Genomic DNA, 24,660 nt, shown 5'->3' with positions numbered 1-24,660 from the left:
TGCTATGCAGCAGGCTGGCTGGGCCACCACATGCTATCTCAATCAACACTAGTCAGTGTGAAAAAACCCTGAAAGCAATGAATTACTGTGGTCTTGCCTGACGGCTTTTGCTGTAACCAGGAGGTGACTGAGGGAGCAGGGTGAGGAGCAGGGCTTTTCTCTGCCATGTCTCACTTTTGCTTGACATCGCTGCAGTTCAGAGAGCGTAGCAAATAAAAATGGGGAGCCAAGTTCTTGGTATCAGACTCTTTTCCTTGCTGCAACATGGCACACTATGCAGTCTAGCTCTGCAGAGCTGGACCAGAGTGCTTTTTTACACTGCTGGGTGATGCTGGATTCCTTATGGTTTCATTATGCCTTGATGCTGAGCACAAGGGGATGATAAGTAGATAATGTGGCCATGACACTTGCTGTAATTCAGCAGGAGAAAAGGAAAGACACCCCCTGGGAACCTGCCTTTCCATTCCTCACACCCTGAAATGTTGTGTGCTGCCTCACAATGCACCTGGCACTGTCCTAGGGAGCTTGTGGCTCTGCCAACATGAACAGGCTGCTCCCAAGAGCTGTGGCTTGGGCAGGAGGTCCTTTGCTATGGGTCTGGTTTTCTTCACAAAACAGCCATTGCTTTCCTCTCCCTAGCATGGCTGCCCCAATCCAGACCCATGAGGGCCTTCTGGAGATAGGTGATGATTGCTCTATGGCAGGAGAACATTGAGCTGGCATTCCCTAGATCTGAGTCATCCTGCTAAATCTGTGCACAGCAGCTGGGTGAGAAGGGGAGTGGGAGGTGGAGAATCCTCTATGGGATCAGGATAACAGTGAAGGAACCAAAGTGGTTAAGAAAGGGTGAGTCAAGCCTCTGAGTGCTGGGATTTGAACATGGGACTGGCCTTCAAAATAATTAGTTACAGCAAAGGGAGGCCTCATTGCTCCTTTCATGGTTCTCAGTGGGAAATAACACCTAAGTAGGGTTTATGTGAATCCTAGTTCTGCATAGTTGAGGTTGCCTCTGTGTTAGGGGTTTAAGCAAATGCCAGCTGGAAGGAAATAGTTTTGACAGTGGTCTATGGATGGGTATATGACATGCGAGAGCTTGCTGGGAACAATTTTGCTTTAATTGGACATTTTGCCCCATCATAACTGCTGTTTTACTGCTGAATTGTAGGATGCAGCTCTTTGGGAACGGAAAGTGATGGTTGTGGTTCCACTCACTCATGAGCCTAGTATACCTGGTAGGACCATTGTGCTGGAACAGAAATGATGCATGGGGCTAGGCAGCACTGAGAACTTGGGATGACTCAAGTCTGCACCCGTTTTTTGATTCTGCAGGGGTTTTCTCATCTGAAGGTTGTGAAGTACTGGACAGATTGCCCAAAACTTAGTGCTGCCGTTGTGTGGCATTTGTTTGTACAATGTCTGTGGCTGTCCTCATGTAAACAGGCAGGAGAATATTGCATGACTGGTGGGAGGTCAAACATGTCCTGCAGCAGAGTTGATGCAGTGGCTCTGCCGATAGCCTTAGCAAATAACATGCTGTGGTGACTATTCTTGACTAGCTGAAGGTACGTTGGCCACATGCCATTCACAAGCTAAGGTGAGAATTACCTTAAGGTGTGTTTTAGTGACTCATAAATAGCTTAGCACATGGTGACAGGGCAGCAGCTCAGCTTTATCATTGCAGCTTTGAATCCCTTAAAGTGCATGTAAAAAAACCCATTAAAAAAATCGGTGTCTGAAATGTATGGACTAAATTCAGACCTCAAGGAGTAGTACCACTTTATAGCAGGTCTGAAGCTAGCCCCAGCTCTCTAACATTATTGATAAAGCCTCTGCAACCACCTCACTCTCCTCTAACCCTTCCTTGGTTTGTTCTGCTGCTGCAGTTACTACTTTATCTTGTGCGGAACTGCATTTTGTGTTGTGCCAGGTGCATTGCGTGTGCCTTGTGTATGGTCCAGGTTTTGAACTTTGTTTGCAGGAAGTAGACAGCCACTGTAGTGATTGACCTTAAAGGCCTTTGGTAATGTCTTGTGCATGTTTCCCTGCTGACTGATTTATCTGCTCACACACAGAAGTACTTGCTTCCCATATTTCAATTCCCTCTTGAAACAAACCCATTGGTCGTTCATCTTTTGTGATTTCCTCTTTCTTGCTGTGCTCCACAGCAATCTCCATAGAATAGTGTTTAATTTTTCAGTTGAACACTCCTCTTTCCCGTCCAGTTTTGCCAGATTATGCATGTTTTGGAATAGGATTCACTGGAATATTTCTTCCAGCATAAGTGAAAGTACCTTCAGCTGCTGAGGAAAGAAGGATTCTCATAGGGGAGAATAATTTTCCAGGGGCTGATAATCGGTCTAAGCAGCATCTTGGCTGGCACTGCTCTGTTGTCAGCAGGAGTAAGGCCATTACTGAGTATGTCACAAGTCAGCAATGATTTCTGTCTCTGGGAGCCAGCCATGTTACCTGTCACTTGTAACTGGTTACTGCAGACTGTTGTTGTTAACTCTTAGTAAATTTGGGGACTGACTTAAATCCCAAAGCCATTATGTAAGAATGACAACTTAAACTATTTAGATATTTTCTAGTTCTAATGGCTGCAGAGAAAAGAGAACAATGGTAACCTTAAAAGACCCTAAACCATGAGTTAAATGCAAGAACGAACCCTGAATGTGTTACTTAGGTTTGTGTTTACTCTCCTAGCAGAGGCTGGAGGAAGTGAATCCGCCTTGTAGAGCTGACAGTGTCTGAGCCTGGTAATATCAGCTGCCTTCACCATGTGTTCTGGAACTATGAACGGCAAAAATTTCTGTCCTGTGAAGATGGACTGTGGTACATGCGTATCACTGTGCATGGGGTAGGGGCTGCAGCAGCAATGTGGAAGTTGTGGCCTAATGGGATGGGAGCTAAGTTCTTCCCTGTTCACACCAGTGTCAGCCAAAATATATTTTTCTTTCTTTGCTCTCTTGCATTCTGGTGATGACTACACTGCATGAAACAGAAAAGGAAGTTTCCCAGACAAAAAGTCCTCTTAGCTAAATTCATCTGGAAAAAACATACCTGGTAGGAAGTCCTGTCCTAAGAAGCCAGGATTTCAAGGTTGGCTCTTCTAAAGTTCTTGTAAATCCAGTCTTCAATTTTCTTGAAACATGAATTTACGTATATAGCCACAGTATAACTACTCTGTAATATTATTACTTAATGCCTAGCTTTTGTGGGGTTTTGTTGGTTGGTTGGTTGGGGTTTTTTTCCTTCAGAACCAGCAGGGACAAACCTGTGTGTAGGTATGGTAAAGACCCAGCTGCCTTAACAATGCTACACTGGAGGAGCTGGGAGTTACATGTTCCTGAATAGTGGTCTTGCTAGTGTAATCTTTGTTTCAAACATGTCTTGGCATGCTCTTCCGCCACAGTGGACGGTTAATGAGTGAGGGTCTGAACCACAGTGCCCTGCTAGTGGCTTGACTGTGATTGGAGAAGCTGTGAATTGGAGCAGAAAATGTTTTTTGTACCATCAGTCCGAAGGCAGGGAGTTAGGCAGGCAAGTACTTGCTTTTCTCAATGAGACTGTGCCACACATGTTGTATTAGCATGCCAGAATAAATACACTTCAGATCTGGATGACAGTAAAGGGCTCTGTACATCACTGGAAGCAGGCAGATGGGGAGGTTCATACTTCCATGGATGCTGCTCCTGACCTCAAATGCACTCCTGAACACTAGGAGTGGGATTGCTGGAGGGGAAGGGGAGTTGGCTGCGTGCAGAGATGGTCTATTGTACTCGCCCTCAGAAAATCTCCTCTATTAAGCCTCCCAACTTTTCCCTGTTAGATGGATTGATTATTTGCACTCTTCGGTTACAAAAGTGGCTTGACAGTTTTTCATATTTCATGCAGTGATTCAGGGGGAAAGCCAAGAGCACGCCACAGTTGAATTTGGGAGATGCACCTGTTCCACTACTAGCTTTGCCTCGGTGGCTGCCTGCTGAAAGCAAAGGAGCCAAGGTAATGTGCAGTGGGCAGAGCCCAGCAGTGTTGATGGCCAGGAGCTTGCTTGTCTGCCCACCTCAAAAGCCTGGCACAACTGTGAGCTGTTGCCCTCTAAACTTGGGTCATGCCCCAGGCAAAGCCATCATCGACTGCTGTGGATTAAGAACCTCAATTACTGGGGCCCTGTGGGTCAGATCTTGCCTGCACTGGCTGCATTACAGCTCTTTTAATCTGCTTTCCTCTCTCATAACCCCTGAGCCTGGAGGAATTGGCAGGCAGGGGAGATCTTCTGCTTTCCTGCATGCTTTCCCTTGTGAGGGGCTGGAAAGACTGGTTAGATGTGAAACAGCAAGCAGAGCTGCCAGGGGAATTGTACCCACCAAAGAGGTGTCTCTAGAAGGTGGCTTCTGCCATCTTCAGGTGCAAAAGACAAATGTGGCAACATCTGAGGGTTTGCCCTGAAATTCAGCCATCTGCAAAAAATCACAGCCCCCCACCCTGCGGGGACCTGGCAGTCAGGTTTGGTCATCTGGGGAAGGGGCTGCACAGCTCTTGCAGGGGGGATGAGCCCCTGCCAAATCGCTTGGCATTCCCTGAGCATCTGGGCAAAGGGGATGCAGAAAAAACCTTGGATTTCTAAACTGGTTCCTTCACTGGGTGTTTCCTTTAAAGAAAGATGGTCAGGTCTCATTGGTAGGGAAATTGCCAGTGGAGAGGGACAGGACTGCGCACTCCACCATGCTCCTAAACTATCTTGAAGAGCAAGGGGACGAAGAGGAGACAAAATCATTTGGAGTTAAGAAAAACAGAAGTGGGTAGACTCATAGAATCATAGAATAGTTAGGGTTGGAAAAGACCTTAAGATCATCTAGTTCCAACCCCCCTGCCATGGGCAGGGACATCACCCACTAAACCATGCCACCCAAGGCTCTGTCCAACCTGGCTTTGAACACTGCTAGTGATGGAGCATTCACGACTTCCTTGGGCAACCCATTTCACTGCCTCACCACCCTCACAGTAAAGAACTTCTTCCTTATATCTAACCTAAATTTCCCCTGTTTAAGTTTGTCGTGGTTTGAGCCCAGCCGGTAACTCAGAACCACACAGCCACTCGCTCACTCCCCCGCCCCCCCCCCCCCTTCTTCCTCCCTCCACTCCCGGAGGGATGGGGAGGAGAATGGGAAGAATGTAACTCCCACAGGTTGAGATAAGAGCAGTCCCGCAACTAAGGTATAACACAAAACCACTACTGCTACCACCAATGATAATAACGATTAGTGAAATAACAAGGAGAGAGGATACAATTACTCACCACCCGCCGACCGATACCCAGCCCGACCCGAGCAGTGATCTGGGCCTTCCGGGTAACTCCCCCCGGTTTATATACTGGGCATGACGTGCTGTGGTATGGAATACCCCTTTGGCTAGTTTGGGTCAGGTGTCCTGTCTCTGCTTCCTCCCGGCTTCCCCTCCTCCCTGGCAAAGCATGAGACTGAGAAAGTCCTTGGTTGGAATAAACATTACTTAGCAACAACTAAAAACATCGGTGTTATCAGCGTTGTTCCCAGGCTGAAAGTTAAAAAACACAGCACTGCACCAGCTACTAAGCAGGAGAAAAATGACTGCTATAGCTGAACCCAGGACAAAGTTTGAATCCATTCTTACTTGTCCTATCGCTACAGTCCCTAATGTAGTCCTCTGCAGCACCCTTGTAGGCCCCCTTCAGATACTGGAAGGCTGCTATGAGGTCTCCACACAGCCTTCTCTTCTTCAGGCTGAACAGCCCCAACTTTCTCAGCCTATCTTCATACAGGAGTGGCTCCAGCTCCCTGATCATTCTTGTGGCCCTCCTCTGGACTTGCTCCAACAGCTCCATGTCCTTCTTATGTTGAGGACACCAGAACGGTACACAATACTCCAAGTGAGGTCTCACAAGAGCAGAGTAGAGGGGCAGGATCGTTTCCTTCGACCTGCTGCTCACGCTTCTTTTGGTGCAGCCCAGAGTACAGTTGGCTTTCTGGGCTGTGAGCGCACATTGCCGGCTCATGTTCAGTTTCTCATCAACCAACACCCCCAAGTCCTTCTCCACAGGGCTGCTCTGAATCTCTTCTTTGCCCAACCTGTAGCCATGCCTGGGATTACCCCAACCCAGGTGTAGGACCTTGCACTTGGCTTGGTTGAACTTCATGAGGCTGGAAAGAGTTGCAGAAGGATTTACTCATACAGAGCATCTGGTGAACTAACAGCAGTATAAACTGATGAGTGCAGGGTAATGCCCCCATTGGATAAAATAAAAGAAAACCCGCCATGTTTATGGTCACTCACAATAAGGGATGTTACTGGGGCCATTCTCTCTCTGGAAAAATGGCCAGAGACCTCAGAGACATTGTGGCTCTCTCTGAAAGTGCTAGCTCAGCAGATGCAAGCAGAAAGTACCGGGAAAGATACACTGAGCAAATAGGAGCTATCATCCTGCCATGCTAGAAATCCCTGGTGCACTCGCATCTTGAGCACTGTGTGCAGCTCTAGTTATCCTGTCTCAAAAAAAAAAAAAAAAAAAAAAAAGATGCACTAGAACTAGAAAGGCAGAGGAAATGGAGACAAGGTCAGTGGAGCATGCAGAATAGCTGCTGCCCAGGGAGCGATGGAACAGATTAGGCATTTTCACAATTGAGGAGGGAAATACGAGAGAGGCATATAAAACCATGACTGTCATGGAGAACATAAAATTACCATTTCACTATATAACTGCTAAGGTGAGCATTAAATGGAAAGACTGAGAAGCAGTTTTAAGCTAATAAAATCTTTTTCCCAGCACATGATTAACCTGTAGAAGAAATTCTTGCCAAAGATAGTGAGAAGACCAATGGTATTACTGGGTTCAAAAACCAATTATAAAAATTTGTTGTGGAGAAATCCATCAAGGATTCCTAAATGCATTGCAAGACATCCTGTGGATGAAGAAGTTGCAAACCTGCTGGGCACTGGAAGTAGGCGGAATGAGGAATGCATGGCTGCCCCTTTTTCCAGTCCATCTGTTCCAAGCTGCTGATACTACTACCAAAATATGTTTGGAGAAGTCCTTGAAGTCCCAGCTTCTGAGGAAGTATTACTGTGCTGAAAAATATCCAGAATAACTGCTTCTCACTAATTCAGAGTGGAGTCATTTGATACACAAAACTTTTTTTACAAGTAATATTAGATTTCTTCTTAATGTCTGGAAATGCAACTACTAAATACTTATTACCATGTGTTTGAGGATAAACCTATTAAATGATCAAGGTTATGTGACATCTTCTCTTTTCCTCCTGAGTCTGGTTTGGTGAGCTGAGAGGAGGCTGAGTTTTTTGAGAGTCAGTCTCTCCAGGAGGAGCTGGAGTAAATGCTTTCTGTTCCCTCTTGTCCATATAATAGCACTGCTTTTTGACCACAGAAAAGCAGTTGTGAAATTAGTCTTTCTCATCTGATGCATAAAATCAAGCTATATCTCTTCCCCTTCCCCTCCCCCTGCCCCATATTCTATTTGCTGTTTTAGATTATGTGTGGTATACTTTTTCCATAGTAGCTTCCAGCAGAATCTTTGCCTCATAATGAGTGCAATTTCATACTGATCAGGAAGAGGCTAATCCTCTCATTAAATCACCAGAATGAGGGATGACAGATGATTCCCTACTTGGCTATAAATTTATTGTGTGACCTTCAGCAAACCCTTGAACTTTGTGCTGCTGCTCCTACTGGTGTTGGTATGAGTGCTCTGTGCCTTGGTGGAGATGAATGCACGAGAAGCTGTATGAGTGGTTAGTATGTCTCTGAAGCAGACTCTGCCATCTCTCCTTGTCAGCAATGCTCTGCTTTTTAAAGAAGGGGCAAAGGGCAAGCAGAAATACTTGGAGAGCACACTGATGACAGTGGGGTAAATACTTGTTTGCTTTGAAAAGGGCTGTATTTTTTGGCCCTTTCCAGGGTAGATTTTGCTCAAATGGCTCCTGCAAAGAAAGGTGCTGAGAAATTATTATCTGCCATCACTGAAGAATATACCATCACTGACTGCAGATGGATCCATGGAGTGAGAGTCAAGAAATGAGCACCAAATTAGGTTGGTGCTAGGAGTTTTTGTAAATTTACAGAGAGGGACAAGGTCTGAGATCTGCACCATCACTAGCTTGGGCAAAGCTGTTGAGGTTAATGGGCCATTTCTCACCATATCCGCCCCTGTTTGGCCAGAAAATACAGGGCAAAGACTTGCAAAAAATAAACCCAAACAAAACCTACTTGCACAGGCTGTCTATCTGTGTACCAGTCACAATGTTTGAAGAACTACAGGTTCACTCAATATGGGTGAAAACAGAAACAGCATGGGCCCAGCAACTTCAAAGATTATTACCTGCTTTTGTATGAACACAAAGAAATTACCTTTCCTGACTAGTCTTCTCTTTAAGCTTTTGTAGATTTTTCTTTCTTTTTTGGCTTTTGTAACTGATGAACTCATGCACATTATGATATTTTAATACCTAGCAAAGAGCCTTGTCTGCTAAATCACCTTATTTTCTCTGATCAGAGCACAGTGCATTCCTCTTTTTAGTAGAAGGTATTAATTTAAATTCCATAATCCCAAACATATTCTCGTTTCTGTTCTGTGCTTCAGAAGGCCAATGGCATTTTAATTTAATAAGGGAGAAACACACATGACACTGTATTCCCTGTAACTGTCTTCTGACCTCAATGAGTTTTTCACAGCTTGCTTTGTGTTCCACAAATGCAATCTCTGCTTTTATTCAACAACACTATGATTAATAACCATGTTCTACCGATGGGCAAAATTTTAAATATCTGTAGCATTTTCACAGTAACTTTTGAGATGTTATTTGTGTTATTATTTAGCAGTGAGAGCCTATCAATGGAGTCATAGCGATATTTATGCACCACTTATGTCCCATTGAAATACTGTTCAGGTACACTCTGTCCCTTTGCAGAGAAATAAATTTTATTTTTGTTTACCTTGTTTTTTGGATTAAAATGAGTTAACCCATCTAGCAATATCCTGATTTATGTCAGCTCCACTTATCTTTTCAAGTTCTATAAGCTTTGTTTACTGGGTTAAGAATTATCTAATTGGGTACATGATATTACCGAGTATTTTGTGGCTTGTAAACACTTGAGTCATACACACCACAATTCCTAAAGAATCATCCTTTGCCATTTTTATGCTTCCATTTTGCTGTTTAAACTTACTTAAACCTATTCAGTTTGAAACTAACGTGCTTGTTTCAGTCCTCATGGCCCTTCTTTGGAAATGTCAACTAACACTCATTCATTCTTTTCACTGATTTGATTCTGCTCACTTTCCTTCTGATGTGAATCAAGAACCGACCCCTTGGAGCCTGCACCACAAAGGCAGAAGTCCTGGCTGGTTAAGCCTGGATCATCAGCCTTGCTGCAAGGTGATGGAAACCACCAAAAGGGGGTTATTTTATTAGTGGGTTATTCTGAGTAGATTTTGCAAGAACAGCTGTGTTTAATGAATAGAGGTCTCAAAATTCTGCTACCTGTTGCATTCTCTTTTTTTTTTTCTTCTTGCAAACATCTGTATAGTGTCCAATGCACTTGACCTCACATGTCCAAGTGATAATGCCTGCCTGTTCCTGCGCTAGCTTAATATGTATAACATCTAAGTGCACCTCTTTCCTAGTACCTGGTGCTGTACTTCAGTACTAGCATCTTTAGATCAGAGCCCCTTCATTTTCAGCTCCATGTGACTGCTAAGCAAGGAACGCACCTTGGCTTCAGATCTCACTGTACTGTCCTTGATCTGGCAGATCCAGAATTGTTCTCATCCCAAACATGCTGCTGATGCATTTGCAGAAAGAGGACTATTATTTTCTGTACTATCATAGAAGCACCCAAGAACCACTGTGCAAACTACTACTGGCCTTGTTCCAGAGGGGTACAGGCTTCCTCTGTGATCCAGTATAGTGGAGACCTGAAGGACAATTATGGGTGAAGGGGGAAGGTAACAGCTGTAGTGTCAGTTCAGTATCTGCCCTGACATGGCACACTAGTCTGCTGTTATGGCTGTAGAGCAGGTTTGCTAAGGAGTGTAGCTGGAATAATGATCCTGGGTAAGTGGAGAAAGAAGGACAGTCATGTGGCTTTTTTCTGTGACTTGGTGCATATGTAAGGTCCTGTGCAAAATAGGTTATGAATTAAGACACAAAGAGTGATGATTTTCAGCACAAGTCACAGCAGACAACAGAAACTGAGTTTAGCATGGATTCCAGGGATTAGTTATTAATACCTTGCATCCTTTAACAGTCCTGAACTGTATGCTACTGGCTTTGTTTCTAGCTAAGTGCTATTTTCAGTGTATGAAGTATGGCTGACTGGAAAACAAGAGCATCCATTTCATGAAACGTTTAGCATTTTAACTGTTTTTTCTCTCTCACTACTCCCGCCCTACCCCCTATTCTAGAGGAAATCTGGAACTGTAGGGTGTTTACTGAGGGCTTGTAAGGCTCTAGGTACTCTCACAAATACTATTTTCACCACAAATCCTCAATACTCATACTAGAACAGCACTTCTTTTGCTATGCCTGGTTTATATGCCTTTTGGTGCTCTGATCTCCATGTATTTTATAGCTTTTACTGTTCCATCCTTAACAGGATTCTCAGTGAGCAAACCAGCATTGCACCCTGTGTCATGCTGACTGCGCCTCTTCTTTTTGTTTGGATTTTAGAGACATTCTAACAAGTATTAACAACAAAGTTCACATCCTCACTCTCACATACCTGCAGAGTGTTGGCCAAAAGCCTTTTGCATCCTAGAGTGCCCTCTCTAGAAAAGTGTCCATCTCATGGGCCTGACCACTTCTGCCAGGTGTCAGGAGAAACAAAAGCAGAGGAGGCTTTGAAATGTGGTGCATGAACAGGTAACCCTGCTTGAGCACACGGTAATCCAGGCAGAAATTCACTCTGGTGCAAGGTTCAGGTTTGTGCCAGAGGCAGCTGCGTTGTAGTGGACTGTTGGAGTCTGCTCACGTGAAAGAGTTCTTTGAGAGGTGTTTGTATATACTACTACTTCCTCTGAGGAAGTTGCGGTGCTACAACAGTTACAATGTTGCAGGTGCAACAATGTCACATGTGTAACAATATTGCATGTGTAATAGTGTTGCAGGTGCAACAATGTTGTGTCCGCAGCACAAAGTCTGCAACATTGTAACCGCGATAGTTTAAACATGCGTTAAAAAAAAAAAAAAGCAGTTTCAGCAAAGCGACTTCTCCAAGAAGCTCTTGCTTTAGGATCTCTAAGCGTAAATAAGGAGCCTTGCTGGTTTAAAGCGTGTGCTTATAGGAACACCCCTGCTTCTAGACACACGCTCCTACTGGCGATTTAAGACAAGAGGTGTGTCTCCTTCCCAGCCACGCTGCAGGTCCCGTGGTTTCTGCCAGGCAGGGAGGGAGACCTGGAAAGGCCGTAGTCAGTGCCCCCTGCACATGGTGCCTTCTCGCTGAGAATATCCGCGGCGCACCGAGCCTGTCTTCCTCCGGAGAGCAGCCCCGGCGCCTGCGGGGGGTGGGCGGGACGCGGGGCCGCCTCTCCCACTCCCTGCTGGGACTCGGACAACTTCAGCGCGGCGGAGGGAGCTGCCGGGGGGAAACGGCAAAGCCTCCGCCCGCCTCCCCGTCAGCGGCGCGGCCGAGCCTGCTGGCAGCGGGGGGGTCCCGGTGGCAGCACCCCGCCCCGGCGGGGGCTGTGCCGGCAGGGGGCAGGGCTGGGAGCCGACCGCTAGTGTTTCTAGGGCTTGACGTCCTTCCATCTAGCCCGCCCCGCTTCCCGGCAGAGCCAGCCCTCCCCCAGCGGAGAAGTCCCGAGAAGCAGCGGCGGGGCCCCCCACCTTGCCCCGGGCGCGGCGGAGCCGCGGCGATGGGCCGGGAAGTTTGGCGGCGAAGGGGGCCGGCGCCCCGCCGCTGAGAGCCGGCCGCTCCGGGGCCGGTCCCTTTTCCGTGGAGCGGGAGGGCGCCATAAAGTGAAATCCATGAGGATTCTCGGGCTTCTCCTGGAGAAAGGCTCGCATATGCTGCAGTGTCTCTGTGGAAGGCGCCTGAGATCCAGCCACAGCCCAGGTGGGAGCGCGCGTCCTTGTCCCCGCCGCCCTCGCCTGCCGGTCGGGCGCCGTTCGGCCCGGACTGGCCCCGTTTCCTCGCCTTCCTCGCCGTCTCCTCCTCCGCCTCGCCGGCGCCGCGCACAGGTGGCCGGGGTGGACCGGGCGCTGTCCGCGGTTCTGACAGCACGAGGATCCCCCTATCCCGGGTTCCCATCAACCCAGGATCCCTCAAACCCCGGCTTCCCCACCCCGGCACCATCCCTGACCCGGACCCCCACCCACCCGAGACTTTCATCTGCCTGTATCCCCTATGCTCAAGCTGGTTCCACACCCCACCTGCAGCCCCCTCCCAAACAGAACCCACATACAGGTGTCCCTACTTCACATATGACCCTCATTAGCATCCTCCATCCCACCTGCAGCCCACACATTCACAGGTCCCTCTTTGCCACATGGGATCCCCAGCCATGGCCACCTGGTCAGGTTAGGGATAATCTTCCCTCGAATGCCTATGGCCCTGCACAGCTCTAGGGTTGGGCCCTCTGTAACTGCTTGCTGTATCTGGTGTTTGTAGCAGTGATGTTGCAATGTTTTTCTGGTGGAGGGTATTAAATGTGGTTCTGAGTGGGGATGCCCCTAGAAGGAGCAAAGGGAATCCCCAGCTGCTCCTGATGCGGGGCTGGGAGACTCCCACCACCTCACCTTCAGCCTGTTGGAAGGGAGCATTGCACCAGGATGGGGAGTGCAGTGGGATAAAAGGCTGAAGGATATGCTTGATCTAGAGCTGTACCTTAGCACTATATGAAGAGGAGAATAAGTGCATAAGTGCCTTGGGTTGGTGTGGCACTGCTTGTGTTTCAGGGTGATCTTGTTGAAGCTTTTTAAGTGGTGTTTGCAATTTATTTTGCACTAGGTGTGTTTCCTGAGTATGACTTTCCCATTCTACAATACTGGGTAAATGCCTGTGGAAAGAAGCCCTATGTTATTAAGCTCTGTAGAAGTTACAGCACTAACCCTACTGTTTTGAGCTTAACTGGGTTTCAGTTCCTACTTGGTTTTTGAGTAGCTCTGCTTATTGAACCCTGACAATTGTAATCTTTGGGCACTAGGTGCTTACAAGGATGTCTTTTAGAGCGCTTGCTAGCACTCGTGCTGTTTCCTTATGTGAAAATTTGGTCCTAGAAGAGAAAAATTTTCATGCCTCCTGCAAAAATACTTGCTGTACGTTGAAGAGAAAGGCTGTGCTTGGAGAAACACTGTTGCTGAGATAGCCTGGATTCCCTTTTGGCCTTGCTAAGGAAATTTTCTTACTGGTTATAGCTACCTGTTTATATCTCTGTATCCCCTTCCCTCCCATGAGACTCATGTACAAGTTGTTGTCTGTGACAGCCTCATGGCAATAGCGGGCATGCTGGAAATCTTTGTGAGAGTAGGCTTGGCTCCTTTGAAAGCATTTTCTGCCCTGCTTTGAAGAACAATATAATAAATAGAATGCATTGTGGCTGTGCTTGGAAGCATTACACGCATTGTTTCTAAACTGCTAAAATACGTTCTCTTTTCTTGGCTGCATTTATTCCTTTTCAATTAATTTTAGCCTTTATGTTCTTGAAAAATGTGTCATAAAAATGAAAGCTTCCACTTCTAAACACACTCTTTTCAGTGAAAAACTATACCAGAGAAGTTTTCTTCATAGTGATTTTTGTGAGCATTTGTTTTGTGTCATTTGGAAACTTGGGGCAATAAAGTGTACAATAACCTACTGGTACAAACGGGGTGGTGCCTAAGCCTAGGACATGCTAGGCTGTAATTTCAGGGAACTCAAGCTGGTACAGTGTCCTGATAGTTCCCCTGCTGAGCTGGCTTAACTATACTGGTGGATCCTGTATTGAAGCATGCCAGGTGTATATGTGGTGACTGAATGTTTCCTTATCTCTCCCACTCTGATGGAGTGATATTGAACGTTGTGTGAGCTTTGTATTTCACAATGCTGTGCTATAAGGAAGCAGACCATGGGAATGATTTCCTATTGTTATCTCCAACTAACCTTGTTCTCCAGGTACTAGTCCCATGCCATCACAAGCTTGAGCAGTCCAGATGTGATCTATTGCTTTGAATCAGGCTGTTAAAGTGTGTTCCTTCTTGGCTGCATTAGTTCCATTTCCATTAAGGCTGGGCTTTATGTTCTTGAAAAATGTGCAATAAAAATGAAAGCTTCCACCTATAAAGAGGTCACTGTGGGCTTGGCCTGCTGGAAGAGAGATCTCCTTGCTGCTACTTCAAAAGGTAAGTATGCTTCAGGAGATAGGTGCATTCTCCTGCAACAGCTCCAAAAGTGTACTGCTGTGCCCAGCATGGCACTATGGGGCTATATCAGTCAGATACGTAAACCAACAAAAGGCTTTATAAATTACAGAAGAGGCAGGACCATGGAAAAATGGACTATAACAGCGGTGAGGCAGAGTGCTGTGAGCTGCTTACATGCCCTTGATTCTCCAATCTGAAGAGTTATCCTGATAGAAGTGATTTATGCTAAACTATTTGGCACTTCGTGCACTTAAGTTGAATGACAGGTTGATGAAGCTCTTTGTCCTCCCCCTATCTACGTTTTCTTTAATGCAAACAAGTCATAAGGATGTAAGCACATGTTTAAAGTCAGATTCATACTTGTGTGTTGAGTTGACTCAGAGATTTAGACCGCTCCTGTTTCTGACAGAAACGAATGTGTGATACTTCAAATTAAAATAGTGAAGTATTGAGGATAGTTTTAGAGTACTGTGCAGTGTTGTTTGGATGCTAAAAAAACCACTGGAAAGATTTTTGTTATTGTTATGGTAAGAGCTCCCGCCTTTTTACTCTTAGCTAACTCTACCCTGCTGTCGTCTTCTGCTCCACTTTTGAGTTTTGCAGGCACTTATCTTGGTCTGTGCAGGGACAGGCTGCTTTGGTTGTCTGAGCAGCACCTTGCAAAATAGGGCTTAATGGGTCTTCAAGACACCACAGAAGAGCAAATAATTCATAGCAATACAGAGCAAGAAATTTATTCCTAGTCCTTTGTGTATTTCCTTGCAACCATTTTAGAACAGCACTCTTCTGTATCATCTTCCAGGTACTTCACTTGTTATCTTAACTTCAGAATCTGTAAGCTGGCTGATTGTTTTGCATGTGCAGAGATATTTCCCTTCTTGATTGTGCAATCACAATGATTTTTGTTAAGTATTCTTCAGTTAATTTGTTTTCTCTGTTAACACTTTCTTCTTGTTTGCTTGGAAAGTGTGGTTTGCCAGACCAGATTTCAGATTTTTTTTAATTATTATTTTATTTATTTAATTAATTACTTATTTTTTATTTTGGCTTCCTAGTCCACATTGTGAAATAGACAGCTACTACACTGTTACGTTCAAGGTAAACATCAGATAATGATCATATTGTTAATATAACTGTGAAAGGAGTTGTGGAAAAAAAAAACGAAAAACATTTTGGGTGACCTCTAAGTGGTTTGCAGACACTTTGGTGCAAAAGACCCAGTACTCATTGACTACATTAATAGCAGCGTGAAGATTTCTGCTAGTGAGTGTTTTGGTCTTCCTCCATAAGGACTTCTTAGTTGTATGAGTGGTTCTGCCTCATGCCTGTTGTGCCCTTGGCTACTCTACAGACTTTCCTGTGGGATGCATCAGTGCTAAAACCACAGATATTTCTCACATCATATCAACTAGCAACAACATTCAGCAGCAAGGCTTTTTCAGCTTTGTTTTCAGTAGTAGAGGCCTGGTTGTATCCAGAGACTGATCTATTCCCAAACACTCAGATACGAGTACTTCTCAGTTTAAGCCCTTAGTCTGCAAATCGATTCCTTCAGTAGAAATTAAATTCATATTGAAACTAAAGCCTGAACTTGGCTTCCCCAGAACACACACTGTTGAAATTTGGAGGCGCTCCTGGAAATACGCTGATTGATACTGGCTTTATGGCAAATTAAAATTACATCTGGCACAGGAGGCCTTCATATTTCTCTAGCAATCACAACACTGAATTTGATATTTGGTGCAACAGGGACAAGCACTCTGCCTAAGTAGGCAGGGTCAGATTGTGGTTCTTCTAATAGCTTGTCTGTTATTGCCAATACACATCTTTTGCATTTGTCCTGAGGCTATTTGGGGCACTGTCATAAGATGTCTGCAGTGTCTGCACATGCAAGACATCTCATTTGCAGATGCAAATGGAATCACACACATAAAAGGTACAATTGCATATTCAGCATTGGCCATTTGGCTTATGAGCAGAACAGGCATTCCTTGTTTTGCTTGTGCAGTGATCTTATGCGCTCATGTACACTTTACTTACACTAGCTCTAGAAGATTTTCCTACTGCTGTTTATTCGTGCAGACAGAGTGCTACAGTGTGTAGTAAATGCTGTACAGTCAGCTTTGAATCAATGGAAGCAGTAGCTCTGTGTACATAAGTGACAGATAGTAAAACCTGCAATTCCTGACCCCTTCTGGTCTGTGGCTGTTGGTCTTGTGGTCTGTGGTATGCGCACTGCTGGTGGAAGACGGGAAAGGTGGCTTAATGCCACTGAGCTGGAGATGGGAGTGGGTCAGAAGGCTGAGAAGCAGTGGTGTTGCACTTTTTCCTTCCTGCACCAGGCCCTTTGGCTGCCATTCTCAGTCACTTGTTCAGAGTGTGTCAGTGTTCCTGCATACATTTTGCTCAGGGTCCCTCTTTCTGTTGTGTGTCTTTGGGAAAGTAACACTTGCTGACCAGTGGAAATTCTGTACCTGTGCTGTTCCAGGATAGTGCCTATTGTTGACACTCATATGCTAGTGGAAAGAATACCTTTGTCTGATTTAGTTTAATTCAACTGGGAAATGAATTAAGCAAAACTCTGAAAAATCTTTTTTATTGTAATAGGGGCACTTCTCTAGGGTATTATTCAAGAATAGCTATAGCATTTTAAATCCACACTTTCCTTTATTCTAAAGTAACCCTCCCATGTAGATATATGCTAAGCATCTCTACTGTAAGCCCATAGTTCTTGTGCATCTTTGTAAAAAAATTTATTCATGCTGAGCTAGGAGTGATGGATTTGATAGAATTTTTATTTGGTGAAATTACTTGGTTTCTGTCATACAGAATTTCAGAGATACAGATTATAATGAACTCAGTTATATGCCTATAACTTTTTAAAGTGCTTATAGCCAGTTCTGTGTAGTTACACAAAGGAAAGTCTTTTCTATTATGCAGGATTTTATTGTTTAGTTTGCAATACAATATTTCATAAATCTTCAAAAGCAAATACAGGTCCAGGGACTCCCTGGGTGTGAGATGGTTTAGCAATGTTGTCAGCCAAATGTCTGGGCTTACAGAGCTGAGCATCTGGAATTGACAGATCTTCTCTCAGTCTTCTGAGTCTTGAAAATTGCCTGTGTCCTACCAGAGCATCACTTATACCAAGTCATATTTGTGAAGTGCTTTACTTTCAGTGGATGAGCAAATTCAGGCAAAATAAGCTTCATCTGAATTTTCTTAAATAGCTGTAATCAGGATGATAAACACTACCCTGAAGCAGAGGCTGTATGGTTTATGGCACTTCTTACCTGGAGGTTTTCATGGTTTTGCGAAGGAATAAAGTGTAACTTCCTTCATTTCCCAAATAAAACTAAGGAAGGAGGAAGAGTTTGTCTCAGTTTAAGCACCATGTGCAATTATGCCACATTATAAACTCTTAAGTCTGAGCGGGAAATATTAACCAAAAATTTAATGAAAGTTTTTTCTAGCTTTTCTGTCAGTTGTCATGAATAACTGTATACATAAACGTTGCAGTTTAACTCCAGCCAGCAGGTAAGTACCACGTAGCTGCTCGCTAACTTCCCCCACCCTCAGTGGGATGGGGAGAAGAATCAGAAAAAGGTAAAACATGCAGGTTGAGATAAGAACAGTTTAATAACGGAAATAAAATAAAATTCAGGAAAGCCAAGTTACGCACAGTAAAGTTGCTCACTATCTGCTGACCAATGCCCAGCCTGTCCCTGAACAGCGATCAGTGGCTCCCGGCCAAATTCCACGAGTTTATACACTGGGCATGATGTGCTGTGGTACGGAATACCCCTTTGGCTAGTTTGGGACAGGTGTCCTGTCTGTGCTCCCTCCCACTTCTTTTGCCCCTCCTCACTGGCACAACATGAGAGACTGAAAAGTCTTTGATCAGAGTTAAGTGCTACTGAGCAACAACTGAAACATCGGTGTGTTACCAGCATTGTTCCCAGACTAAATGCAAAAGTACAGCACTGTACCAGCTACTTAGAAAAAAATTTATCCCAGCCAAAACCAGGACAATAAGATATTGTCTTCTGAGTTATTGTTTTTCCAATGGAAGAGTAATAAAAGAATCCAGGTTTGTAAGAGATATTTAAAGCTGATGACTTTCAGAGCAAATGTTTTCAGCTGGAGAGCTGTGTGAAGATCACTAGGTCATGTCTACTCAAAGACCAAGGAGTATTTCCGGAGGTAGCTCACAGTTCAGTGAACTGTCCAAGTGCATATTTAATTCTACGCATGCACCTAGTCCCATTTTAAGGTGATCATGTGCTTGAGCACTTACCAGAATCATTGTTTTAGATGAGTGCTTTTCATCCTTTTAAAACATGTATCATCCCTAAAATTCTTCCTGTTTTCCATGATTATTTATGGCTTGCTTTCTGTTTCTAGCAGACCCCTCTGGAGGTATCCACAGCTACCAGTTCCCAGCTGAAAAGCCGTGTTCACTAAAGAAACTCCAATCGTACTGCTTTGTTTGTGAGAATGATCTACTTCTGGTTTGCTGAGCTTTCTCTTCAAACCAGTCCACTTCTCTTCCCACAGCACTTTCTGCTGCCTTCCAGAAGTAGCCTGTTCCTTATTTTACCAAGCTGATGCTAGTTGTTTTGTGCTAGCTGGTACAGATATCAAAAGTTCAACAGGCTCTGAAAGCCAGATGAGAATGCTTATAGACTCACAGAATCATTTAGGTTGGAAAAGACCTTTAAGATCATCGAGTCCAACTGTTAACCCAGCACTGCCAAGTCCACCACTAAACCATGTCCCTAAGTGTCACATCCACACCTCTTTCAAATACCTTCAGGGATGGTGACTCCACCACTTCCTTGGGCAGCCTGTTCCAGTGCTTGACAACCATTTTGGTGAAGATATTTTCCATAATATGCTATCTAAACCTCCTCTGGTGCAGCTTGAGGCTGTTTCCTCTTGCTCTATCACTTGTTACAGGGGAGAAGGGACTGACCCCCACCTTGCCACAACCTCCTTTCAGGTAGTTGTAGAGAGCAAGAAGGTCTCCTCTGAGCCTCCATCTCTCCAGGTTAAACAACTGCAGTTCCCTCAGCCACTCTTTGGAAGACTTGTGCTCCAGACCCTTCACCACCTTCATTGCCCTTCTCTGGACATGCTTCAGCACCTCAGTGTCTTTCTTGGAATGAGGGACCCAAAATTGAACACAGTATTCAAGGTGCAGCCTCACCAGTGTTGAGGGGGACATTCACTTCTCTAAATGCAATAGTAGTACACAAAGCTTTCAACTGTGTGAACAGGTGTTTGCTTAAAAGGCCTTTAAACAGACTTTTCCCCTTGAAGGAAGAGATGTGTAATGTTTAATAATAAAAATAGCGTTTCTTCCCATAACCTGAAATGGTGTGGAAGGAGGTAATCATGTTTTGTATGGCAAAGCATTTTTCTAAATGGCATGTTTATACCTTTCTAGTATGGTGGCTGCGATTGGCTGCTGGGACTATTTGCATGTGCTAAATTGCAGTCTTGGGGATCTGTGAAAACAACTCAGCAAAGCCAATCTCAGCTGGGAGCATGGAAGCTGCTGCTAATTTTGCGATGAGCCACCCACAGGCCCAGCGTGAGTCATTATCATTGTTTTGTTTTCTAGAAGTCGGCACCAAAAGCTTCCAGGATCCAAAGTGCGTATTATCTCTGGAATTACATTTATTCCCTCATAGCTTTGTTTGTTCCAGATAAGAGGAAAGAATAGGAAAAAATCCTTTCTGACAACCATGAAATAATTAATTGTTTCCTTGTTAGTGTCATCTTCCTGCTTTAATGTGCATCCACAGCCATTTGTTCACTTAAAAACTTATTTGTGCATAGCCCAGCAATCATGCTGCTTAGTCTTAATCTGCTTGCTTTGTGCCACTGAGGGATGGGTGGGCAACAGTAAGTAGAGTGATATGAAGTGGCTGGACTGAAGTCAATGCTCTGACAGAGCTGAGATGGGGAGTTTCTGCTCTCTGTTCTTGTATGTGTCCTGCTAGTTTCTCAGCGAGTCTTTTTATGAAGCCACAACTGTGCAAGGGACAAGCTGTGGTTTGCTGTAGGTCAAGAGTCTTTAATCTGAGAAATGCACTGACCTTGTCCCTGGGGTCATAGGCTTGTTACCTCCTTGCTGAGGTTGCTGGTCCTCCTGGAGATAGGACAAAGGGTTGAGAGAACAAGAAAATCCCCTGCCCTGAGCTGGGATTGTGACAAATGTAGTCAATTTGGTCCCAGCTTTTAGCTCTTCTTCCAGGGTGTTTTCTCAAATAGACTGCTTTGGTGTGCCACTGACCATGCAAGTGAACCTCCAGGGAAATGACAGGTCCTTCAGGAGAAAAGTGCAGGAGCATGCGTGTGGGCATACAGGAGCATAGAGAAGTGTTTAAAATGCAAAACTTGGACACATAGTGGGTGAAAAAAATAAAAAGGACAGTGTGGGAGATTTACATGAGCACGGGAGTGGAAGAAGGAGCTGGGAGCACCGAGGAAGAGGAATAGAGAAGTGGCGACTTCTAATGAAACTGGCTTAAAAGAATTATCTAGACATGCTGTGCTTTCTTTGGGGGATACAAGTATCTAACACAGCATTCCCTGCTCTGCCTTAGTCCAGTGACTTTTCAGAATGGGGAAGTCTGCTGGGAGGATCCAAAGTACGCTATGAGGAATGGACAGGCCATAGCAGTCTTCCTTGTGGAACCGGACATGCTTAAACAGAGCTTTCAAATTGGAAAAGCAGAAGGAAATCAGAAGTGTCCATGGCACTCCCATAGTGACAATACTCAAGCATCTCTGTTCTGTTGGAGTGTCCTACAAATGACCACTGCAAAATATTGCCAAGTCCTCCATGCTGAAAATTCGTGGATTTCCTCTTTTGTCACAATGTGAAATGAAAACCAAAACAAACAAAATAATAATGATTATATTGCTGCTGGGATTGGGCAGCCAAAGTGCTGCCACTGCTTTTCTGAGTTCCTGTGGCTTACTGATAGCATTGCTTAACCTCTTCTGTGGTTGTGTTTTGCTGGTGGAGACATCAGCTTTTCATTTTGTGTGTGGATAGCCCTGACAAAACAGGCTCTGGTCTCTTGAAGAAGCATGCACACCATGGGCTTTCATAAACAAAATCAAGTCACAGAGCACCTTCAAATGCATCTGACCCTATGTGGAACCTCAGCAGTGGAGTTCAAGCCCGGATCTGACAGTCTGGGGACATCCTCCTATGTCCTGGTGCACAGTGCTCTCCTTGCTCCCAGCTACGTGTGCTCAGGCTCCCTACTTACCTGTTTCTTGGGTTCAGAAATAGCTTAGAGACATTCTAGGTTTTGTACTGGTGAGGCTGGAGGGACTCTTAGGTATTGCTTTTGATTTCCCCAGGTATTTATGTTCTGTGCAAGCAGGGTATAATCTTTGTAAATATTTGGTTGGTTAATCAGACAAATATGTATATAAATATTCACATATGGTGTAACATCCTGCAGTTGGGCTTGGGTGTGCCTCTCTGATAACTGAGATTTACCTTTTATAGATAAGACAAAGAAACTAGGTTTTCCTCTGTGTTTGCTGGAGTTCCTGTGATGAATACATTACTGTTCTCACTGTTAACCTGAAAAGGCAGGGTGATATAATTCATGTCTCCCAGCTGCTTGCAGGCTGCTCCGCAAAGTGAAATGCACCTTTCCTATCCCACCTCACCTGGTAAATGGCTGACACACATCTTTCCACATCTTGCTGGAGAGCTGTTACTGCCCTGCAGCTCATTCACAGTACCTTGGCCAAGAAGGTGATGCAACTTTGCTTTTTAGGGTTGGTTTGGGGTTTTTTTTGAGGTTAGAAAATGTGAATTAGAACAATCAGATTTTTTCAGATTGTACGTGAAGCACTAATAAGAAGCACAGTTAAGTGGGAGCATGTGCTCTTCTGAGGAAACACTTTAGCGAATGAATTTTGCACTTGTTTGGTGTTCCTGGCAAGTGGTAGGTCTCGCTGAAAGCACTCCCATGAGAGACTCTCTCTTGCCCATCCACAGCCCATGCTCTTTGGGCCAATATTTCTATGTTTAACATGCTGGCTGGCAAGGCAATCTCTCCCCTCAGCAAGGGATGCTGCAACCTCCCAGAGGTCATCATCCGGTTTCTGTATGATAGTCTACTAAATAGAAGAATACTCAAAACTGAGGCTTTTCTTTGTTAGTAGTGGCAAAAAAGGAAAGAAGATCCAGACAGGCACTTTGCAGAATAGCCAAGGATGCCTCCTGGGGACTGTGCTAGGGGCTATACCGGCATGAGATGGCCCTTGTTCTGTGGGGAGACCTCATCGTCTATGTACACGTCCACTGATGATAAAAGGCTTTAAAAAGAAAATCCTGTTCTGACAAGGTCCTGGGAGTGTGCAGAGAGAAAAATGTGAAGCTCTGAAGTCTGCTGGAAAGGCAGGTGTGGGCCTGACTCCTGCCCAGAGCAGGGAGGAAGTGCTGTGTGCACCCCCCTTGCTGAGCTTGGAGGCATCACTTCTCTTCCTCTCCTGTTCCCCTGCTCATTTGGGTGAGCTCCAAACTCAGTGCTGTTCTCAAACGTGCTAGCTTTTTCTCTGCTGCTCCCAGGCTGTAGAAGGGGAAGACAGCACAATGCTGAGAGCAGAGAAAGGCATTGTGTCTCTTATTTATGAGAATGTTCATTTGGCTGGTAAAACACTACCGGGATTAATGTTAGAAAGAAAAGATGTGCTTGCTACTCAATGAGCACATGCTGCCCCACTAACTGCCAAGGGGACAGTCTTCTGTTTTAGCACTTTCATAATCCCTCTTAAAGCCTTGAGACCAGGACCCAGTGTGTCTTACTCCCTAGTTCAGCTTCACTTTAACCACAGCACTGTTGTGTTATAGAACCAGATCTTCACTGGGTTTAATATAGATTGGAGAGCATCATTTGGCAAAAAATAAAAAGAAATCTCTCTGGAAAAAAGTCACCAAAAAAATCCACATATGAAGGCATCATCAATTAACAGAAAAACATGAAAACAATTAAACTGGGCTAGAATGAAGTGTCCATCTAGCCCAGTAGTCTTTCTCCATCCACATTAAACAGAAAAAGGTAAGAAAACAGCAGTATGATGCGTCCCCCAAATGCTCACCTAGCTAATAGCTATTTTCAGCTTAGAAAATTTTCTGAGTCAGACATGGTTCAGTGTACTTAGAAGTTCTCAGTGGATTTCTCTTCTATATACTTGACCGGACTTTCCTTGAGTTCACATACATTTTTAGCATTGTAATGTGCTGCAGAAAGGATTTCCCCAGACCTGTTGCATGAAGAAGCTTTTCTTTTCCTTTGTTTTGAACTTGGTTCCTGCTACCTTGGCTCGATGCTTTCCTGAGACCTGGTACCGAACGAGGTAGTGAATAACAGATCCTATCCTCCTCTCATAGTACTTGTGATTTCATGGACCTCAAGCATACCCCTGCTAAGCTGTCTCTCTTACAGTCTGAAAAGTCTTTGATTTTCTTTGTTGCCTTTCTCTAAACCACTCCTAGTTCTAGTAAGTACTTGCTGCAATGAGAGGAGCACACCACCACACACAAACTGTAGCTTGAACATTGCAGGGGTAAATGGGAAAAACTAGTTGAAACCTCCTCTTATGTTTCTTTCTATCCCTCATCCTTCTCCTCCTCCCCACCTCCTCCAATTACTTTCTGATTCTTCCTCATGGAAGAAAAATTTATCTGGGTTTACTGGCGGTTCGGGTTTACCGTTCATGTTCTTCCCTGTTTCTTCTCCCCTCTCTGGCTGTCTGCTGTACACCCAGCTCTCCAACAGAGGCTGAACTAGAGCTGAAGGGGAAAGTGGTTCTGCTGTCAAGCAGCCCATCTCTGAATTAGAGTTCCATCAAAAAGCTCAAGTAGACATCTCACGCAAAGCAGTTATCATGAAGGGGAGCTGAATCCTAGATAAATCCAAGTTCCCATGACTGCCTAAGTTCAGCATGTCCTGCAGAATGAGAAGGTTTTTTTTGAAGAGCAGGAGGATCTGAGCCAGACTTGACTTCATGGCGTGCCATGTGCAGTGGCACCCCCCATCCTCACAAAGCAGTGCTCTTCCATCCATTTCCTGGGGCCATAGGCAGGTATCTTATTCCTTCATTTCTTCTCTTCCCTCAAGCACGGATAAGAACAAGGCAAGTCATTTATTTGCTTTGCTTTCATTTATGATGGACTGGATGGGACCCTGCTCCCATCCCCAGGGGCTCACAGACAGTGGGGTCAGTT

At 44.8% G+C, this 24,660-nt stretch overlaps 1 protein-coding gene across 2 annotated transcripts in view; it reads left to right on the top strand.

Moving 5' to 3' along the window:
* The window catches only part of FGF12 (fibroblast growth factor 12), a 237,105-nt gene that overhangs the window by 73,901 nt on the left and 138,544 nt on the right, over positions 1-24,660 (top strand). Inside the window, exon 1 of one of the 2 annotated variants that reach the window (XM_030494925.1) lies at positions 11,411-12,108. The exons of the other annotated variant lie outside the window; for it this stretch is intronic. Coding sequence (XP_030350785.1) covers positions 12,021-12,108 — 88 coding nt within the window. The 5' untranslated portion in view covers positions 11,411-12,020. Of the gene's footprint in view, positions 1-11,410; positions 12,109-24,660 lie in introns of those variants that run through there. 2 annotated transcript variants of the gene reach the window in all.

The sequence above is a fragment of the Strigops habroptila genome, chromosome 8 (assembly GCF_004027225.2).
Source record: "Strigops habroptila isolate Jane chromosome 8, bStrHab1.2.pri, whole genome shotgun sequence".
NCBI lineage: Eukaryota > Metazoa > Chordata > Aves > Psittaciformes > Psittacidae > Strigops > Strigops habroptila.
Note: the sequence above shows the minus strand (reverse complement) of the source record. Positions and strands in the feature narration are given on the sequence as shown.